General features: G+C 41.4%; 1 protein-coding gene across 1 annotated transcript; it reads left to right on the top strand.

The window, feature by feature from the left end:
- Positions 1-2,687: 2,687 nt before the first annotated feature.
- Positions 2,688-3,671, top strand: LOC137834506 (uncharacterized). The gene has a single exon (XM_068642539.1). The coding sequence runs from the start codon at positions 2,688-2,690 to the stop codon at positions 3,669-3,671; it is 984 nt and encodes a 327-aa protein (XP_068498640.1).
- The last annotated feature ends 4,410 nt before the right edge of the window (positions 3,672-8,081 follow it).

Raw genomic sequence — 8,081 nt, 5'->3', positions numbered from 1 at the left:
ATAACCTATAATTGCAATTAAAACCACATTTATCTCGTGACATCAAAATTTCGTATATTAACTAAACATCTTATTAAAAGAATTACAATAAACCATTCAACATTCAATATACTTCATCATATTAATTTATTTTTTAGTCAATTTAACTAACTTAAAAAGACTTGGTAAAATAAATTTAGAAAAGTGAGACAAATCATAACTTAGTGTTAGGATGTCTAACTCACAAATCAAAATATTATAAAAAATTTACTCCAACAATTTTTTTTTTTATTAAACTCTTATATTACATGCGAAAAAGAAAACCTTAACATTTAAGGAAATAAAAAAAAATCAATTTTTTATAATTCATAATTCTCCACGACCATTTAACCGGTATGATAAAAATAAAAAAAAAATAATAATTAAATAGAAATAATTATATGTAGGAAATAAATATTTGATATTTTAATTTATATACTCAATATAACTTCAAATTTTAAATTTATTATGTATCGGTCGACCCCAGACGACCGAAAGCTACACATTAAATAATAAAATATGATAAACACGTGGCAAGGAAACGGTTATAACCAGCGTTGAATAAGTCAAAGACACTACGAAGAGCACTCCCTTAATACCAGGTAACCAGCGTTGGCACTACGAAGAGCACTCCCTTGATACCAGGAAGCCACTACACACAACCCAAGGACCACTACGTATGTCTTTAGTAACCGGTTACCTGGCCCACACAAATGAAAGCCCAAGTCAACCTATAAAAGGAACTTCCGAAAGGGGGAAAGGTACGTTTTCATAATATCAGAGAGACAAAACTAAACCCTAGCACTGACTTGAGCGTCAGAGTGCAATCGCAGGTACCCCCGTCGACCGGACGAACGTATGCGCGAAGGAGGAAGGACTCGAAGAATTAGGTAGCTACAAGCACGACAACAACTGTGTATCGATGTGGATCAACATTACTCTGGCCCTGACATCCACACATGTACAATTGGCGCCCACCGTGGGGCCATGTAATCTTATTTTTCCCATACATAAGGATTTTAGCAAGCAAAGATGGTTTCGGCAGTGAACAACACCAACAATGATAACACAACGGAAGAGCAGATGATGATGCTCCAAACACTCCAGACTCAGATGCAAGAATTGCTTCAAAAAGGAGTTACAGACCAATTGCGTCATGAGGAGGACAGGCGTAAGCAAGAAGAAGAGCGACAATGACAAGCAGAAGAATTGGCTCAGTTAAAGGAGCATAATAAAAGACTACTCGAACGACTTGAACAATCTAAACGAGAGGGACACTCACGTGCGCCCACACCACCTCCACATCAATCTGGAACAAAGATACTCATCCAGGCAGTACCCCATACATCGTTCAACCAGCAAACCCACCAAAGTGTTAAACACGTTATCCCAAGCAGAGTGGCAAACCCAAGGGGCCATCCTTTCACGGATGACATTATCGCTACACCTCTCCCTAGTAAATGGAGGGGTCTAACCATGAACCTTTATGATGGTTCCACCGATCCGGACGAGCACCTAAATATTTTCAGAACGTAGATGATTCTGGACACGGTTGATCAAACGGTGTGGTGCAAAGTCTTTCCCACATCACTCAGAGAAGGACCTCTCAGATGGTTTACTGACCTTCCTCCTAACTCCATTGCCAGTTTTGACGTTTTGGAACTAAAATTCACTACTCAATATGCCACAAGTAGACCCCATCGGACGTCCTCCATGTCTCTCCTTAATGTCAAGCAAGAAAGAGGAGAGTCATTGAGAGCTTTTATGGACAGGTTCAGCAAGGTCTGTATGGGAATACAAAATTTGAATCCGGATATAGCAATGCACCACTAGGTGTCGACCATACTCCCTAGACGATTTACAGAAAGTCTCATCAAACGACCACCGTACGACATGGACGAATTAAGAACAAGGGTGAAAAAATTCATGCAAATTGAAGAACACGTTGACTATCACAGGAAGACACATGTTGAAAATACAGAGAAAAACAAGGGAATTCGTCCTCCAATGGTGTCGGTCGATTGAGATCGGTATCACTCTAATAGAGGCCCGCGTTTCCATAATTACACCCCGTTGATCGTACCTAGAGGGAAAATTCTAGACGAGGCCTTACAAACTGAATTAATCCCAATATAAAAACAAACACAAACACCTCCCAATGCCGATACAGCTAAGCGTTGCCAATATCACCGCAATTACGGTCATATGACTGAGGGTTGTCAGGCATTGAAGGATAAAATAGAAGAGCTTGTTCAAGCCGGTCATGTTTGCAAGTGTGTTAAGACAACCATGTCTACACCTCGGTTGCCCCAGCGCGACATTGATTATTCCCGGGAGAGGGAACGCCCTGGACGAAGAGATGACCGAAACCACGACGACCACCATCGCACAAATAGGAGAAAACGAAGCGAAAGTCCGGTCAGACGGACAAGACCTCGAAGTGAAAGTCCTGAACGTAGAAGCCGAACCCATCAGAAATTTTGTGAAGTTATCAACACGATTGTCGGACCAGTGTTGCTCGTCGTACCTCCACAAGAAGTTAACTATATAGCAGGCGGTTTCGCTCTGGAGGATGCTCCAATTCGGCAAGGAAGAAACACTTGAGGGCGATTCAATCTGTCCATTCGGCCTCCACACTTCGCCGACCGCACATACCACCAATTACATTCATGGACAACGACTTTACCGCGATTGACCCCGCTCAGGACGACCCCATGGTCATAACCGTGGAAATTGATAAGTTCGCAATTGCTAAAGTTTTGGTGGACCAAGGTAGTTCGGTCGACATCCTTTACTGGGAGACATTTAAGAAAATGCAAATTTCAGATGTAGAAATACAGCCTTATAACGAACAGATAGTTGGATTTTTAGGAGAAAGGGTGGATACAAGAGGATATATTGACTTATTCACTACTTTCGACGACGACTATCTTAGTAAAACTATCAACATACGATACCTACTGGTCAACGTCAATACATACTACAATATCTTGCTCGATCGTCCATCCATCAACAGATTGAAAGCTATTGTTTCGACCCCTCATCTGGCCATGAAATTCCCTTCCGTCAATGGAAATATCGCAACAGTGCATGTAGATCAGAAAACGGCACGAGAATGCTATGTGGCCAGCCTGAAAGTCGAGCTAACCAAACGACTCTACACCACAGTGAATGACCGATCTCCAGGCCGAAGAGGTCGGTCACCAGAAAGGCGTTCTAGAGGAAGAGGTTCTAGAAGGCACTTGGTTGCTCTCGTTGACCTAGATCCCCGGCTGGACGATCCTCGCATGGAGGCCGAGGAAGATCTTCAACCCATATTCCTTCATGACAAGGACTGCAAAACACACATGGGAACGTCCCTCAAACAGGACGACCGAGAAAAGATCGGTAAGACGCTAATAAAAAACATTGACCTTTTTGCTTGGACTGCTGCAGATATGCCAGGGGTGAAATTCGATGTTATCACTCATCGTTTGTCCGTATATAAAGAAGCCAAGCCGATCGCCCAAAAGAAAAGAAAGTTGGGTGAAGAGCGGCGCAAGGCCGCACGAGAGGAAACTCATAAACTGGTGCGAGCTGGTTTCATTCAGAAAGCCCGTTACACAACATGGTTGGCCAACGTTGTAATGGTCAAGAAAGCAAATGGAAAATGAAGAATGTGTGTAGATTATACAGATCTTAACAAGGCATGTCCGAAGGATTCGTATCCTCTACCTACCATCGACCGACTGCTCGACGGCGCGGCCGGACACCAAATCTTAAGTTTCCTCGATGCATACTCAGGATATAATCAGATTCAGATGCACCATCACGACCGAGAGAAGATAGCATTCAGAACAGACTCCGACAATTTCTTCTATGAGGTCATGTCGTTCGGCCTCAAAAACGCTGGAGCCACTTATCAACGCCTAATGGATTATGTTTTTCATGATATGATCGGACGGAACGTAGAGGTGTATGTTGATGATATTGTTGTTAATTCAGATTCGTGCGAACAACATATCTCAGATTTGAAAGAAGTGTTTCAAGCCTTGCGTAAATATCGCATGCGCTTAAACCCTGAAAAATGTGCGTTCGGCGTAGAAGGTGGAAAATTCTTAGGTTTCATGCTCACCCATCAGGCATAGATGCAAATCCTGAGAAATGCAAGTCTATTACAGAAATGAGAAGTCCCAGAGGACTCAAAGAAATTCAACGACAGATCAGTCGCCTTACTTCATTGTTTCGGTTCGTACCTAAACTTGTCGAACAAACGAGAGCTATCATTAAACTGTTAAAGAAGACGACCAAGTTTGAATGGAGGGACGAATGCGAACAAAATTTTCTCCAGCTCAAAGCATTTCTGGCGTCCCCTCTGGTCATCCAGAAACCGAACACACGCGAGCCCATCATAGTCTACCTTGTTGTCTCTAATGAAGCGATAAGTTCTGTCCTCGTGCAGGAAATAGGAGCAGAGGAACGACCGGTATATTTCGTCAGTCGAGTATTGCACGACGCAGAAGTCCGATACCAAATGGTCGAAAAAGTCGTGTTGGCTTTAGTCATCACCGCACGATGGTTGCGGATGTATTTCCAGAACCACCGAGTCATATTTAAAACTAACTATTTCATCATGAAGATCCTCACTAAACCTGATTTAGCCGGATGAATGATAGGTTGGGCGATTGAGCTATCAGAGTCATCGAGTACCAACCCAGGGGAGCCATTAAATCCAAGGCTCTTGTTGATTTCGCAGTAGAACTCACTCCTTATCCGACCGAAGAGGTGGAATCTAGATAGAAGTTGTATGTAGACGGTTCCTCGAACAATTGTTCATGCGGAGCAGGAGTTGTGTTGGAACGACCAGGTGAAATTGTTATTAAACAGGCCATGAAGTTCGAGTTCAAAACTTCGAACAACCAAGCCGAGTATGAAGCTATAATCGTCGATTTTCACTTGACAATCGAATTAGAAATAACTACTCTAATTTGTAAAAGCGACTCCCGCCTAGTCATCAGACAAGTTACAGAAGAATATGAGGTAACAAAAACTTTGCTTCAACAGTATTTCCATTTTGTAAAAAATCTAGTAAGCAGGTTTAAGGAAATCTCATTCCAACACGTCCGGAGGGAGAATAATACTTGGGCGGACGCTCTCTCAAGGCTGGCTACTGTCAAACAGAAGGGGGTCCATCGATCGGTCATACATGTGACTCTGATCAAACCAAGTGTTGGCGCTGAAGAATGCATGGCGACCGATACTCAGCCCAACTGGATGACCCCCATCAAGCGATACTTGACAGAAGGAGTGTGTGACCCGCACCTGGAAAAAACGATGATACAGCAGGCCGCCCGGTACATACTCATCGACCAAGATCTTTATAGGAGAGGATACTCCCGTCCACTCCTAAAGTGTCTTAACCCTGAACAAGTCACTTATGTGATGACTGAACTGCACGAAGGGGTATGTGGAACCCATTCTGGAGCTCGAACTATGGCTGCCAAAGTATTGCGAGCCAGATACTACTGTCCGACCGTGCAAGGAGATTGCACCGAGTACGTCCAGAAATGTTTGAAATGCCAAGAGTTTGGCACCCTGTCACACCAAAAACCAGAAAACTTACATTACATTTTGTCCCCCTGGCCGTTCGTGAAGTGAGGGATGGATATTATTGGACCCTTCGCACCTAGCAAAGGGCAATGCAAATATCTATTGGTCGGCATCGATTACTTCACCAAATGGATTGAGGCCAAATCATTGACGACCATCACCGCCCGAAACGTCCAGAATTTTGTATGAAAGAATATTGTCTGCAGATTCGGCCTACCTCAGGTTATTATCACAGATAACGGTCGACAATTCACCGACCGAGGGTTAGCGAAATTGATATGATTCCAATAGCAAGATAGAGATGATTCTTTGACATTTAATGGAATCAACTTGAGTTGGAGAATGAATAGGCACTTTTAATAGAATTGGATCAATGTTCTATGTTTCAAGAACTCTCCAAAACTTGCACCAAACACCAAACTCACATGGAAGATCCATCTATTGCCAATTGAACCGATTAAAATGTGTTTGAAAGCAAAAGAACCGAATAGAATGCTTCAAAAACAGAAATGAACCGAACAAACAAGCTAGAACAGAAATGAACCGAACATAAAGTGAAAAGGAAGCTTAAGACATGTTTAACATTTCGTAAAGCTTAGGAAAGGAATTGGAAGATGAAGGAGAGAAGAACTTATGGAGATGAAGGACTTCGTTTGGTGATCACGTCACTTGGATGGTGAAGGCTCCAAGATAAGTGAGCTAGTGCCGCCACTTGAGAGAACCAAATGCACTCAAGATAAGACAAGGTGTAGGAGAAGACAAAGTTCTCACAATTCGCTCTCAATTTGAGTAGAGTATCTCTAATATCAATTTCCAATCTCAATTGTGAAGGACCTAAGCCCTCCTTATATAGGAGCAAGGGCTGGTCATGAAGCTTACAACATAAGCTAACCAAAAGACTCTTCATATGCTACTTACTAATAGCGCCTAAATGAAGCATGAAGAGTATTCTTCTAGAAAATTCTTAACTAATGCCTAAAGATGCTTTTACAAAAGAGGTATCTAAGGTTTCCCTCTAAGCACTTTTCCTAAAAACTATGTATTTAAACATTCTATATTATTTACAAATTTATAAAAGAAACTATAAAGAGAGATATTTAAATGAAGTCTATTCTTGAAAGCTTGTAGACTTCTTTGGCTTTAGGCTTAATCCTCTCTTTATTTTATGTCTTCTTTTAATTTTGAGAAGACTAGAAGGAAGAACTTCAAATGTGAAGGTGAATGACCTCTTCCTTCATTAATAAAAGCCTCCTTTATTTGATTCTCATAAAAAATTCTATGAAAAACTCAGCATCAAACATATTACGAGCTCGGTCGAGCATCTGCAAACCAACGGTCAAGCTGAGGCCGCCAATAAAGTCGTTCTCAACGAGCTTAAAATGAGACTTGGTCCGACCAAGGGAAATTGGACTGAAGAACTTCTGGAAGTCCTCTGGGACTACTGATGTACCCCACAGTCAACAACTCAAGAAACCCCCTACAATATGATGTACGACACCGAAGTCATGATTTCGGTCGAGATAGGCGAGCCTTCATTACGTCGACAGACGTTAGACTTGGACCTAAATAAAGAGAGCTTATTGGTCGGCCTCGACCTCATCAACGAGTTGAGGGACAAGTGCAGCATACGAGAGGAAGCATGCAAGATACGGGCGGCAAGAAGGTATAACTCGAAGGTGAAACCACCAAGCTTTCAAAAAGGAGACTTAGTTTGGCGCATGCGTAGTGACGTTCGGAAGGACGACGAAAATTTTTCAAGTAACTGGGAAGGACCATTCTGCATTGCCGACACAGCGGCTGGAGGAACGTATTACTTAGAATATTTATCGGGCAAATCTGTACCGAGAACGTGGAATGTCACGCATCTCAAATTCTATTACAGTTGATGAATAAGTTAGTGCACTCTTTCCTCGCTCGGTCGTTTTATCCCTAAGGAGGGTTTTCGGGCGAGAAGGTTTTAACGAGGCACTTTAAAAAAATTTGTCTCCAGAAATTTTGGTTAGAAATTAATAGTGTTAATTACTAATTAATCGATCTTTCGGTCAGAAATATAACTTAAACGTTCATCACCAACTTTGGTCAGAAATTAATAATATTCATTATTAATTCACCGAGCGTTCGGTCGAGAACATAACTTAAAAGTTATTTACCAATTTTTGGTCATCAATTAATAATGTTAATTATTAATTAACCGATCGTTCGGTCAAGAACATAACTTAAAAGTTATTCACCAATTTTTAGTCAAAAATTAATAATGTTAATTATTAATTAACCGAAAGTTCGGTCAGAAGGATAACTTCAACGTTGTTTATCAACTTTGATAAGAAATTACTAATGTTAATTATTAATTAACCGAGCGTTCGATCAGAATTATAACTCAGTCGTTATCAACCAATTTTGGTCACAAATTTATAAGGTCACGCCTAATGACTTTAGTATTATTTACCAATTTGTTGGGACAAGAATTTATAATA

Source organism: Phaseolus vulgaris, chromosome 11, assembly GCF_000499845.2.
Source record: "Phaseolus vulgaris cultivar G19833 chromosome 11, P. vulgaris v2.0, whole genome shotgun sequence".
In the NCBI taxonomy this organism is placed as follows: domain Eukaryota; kingdom Viridiplantae; phylum Streptophyta; class Magnoliopsida; order Fabales; family Fabaceae; genus Phaseolus; species Phaseolus vulgaris.
This window is presented reverse-complemented; position numbering and strand designations above follow the sequence as displayed.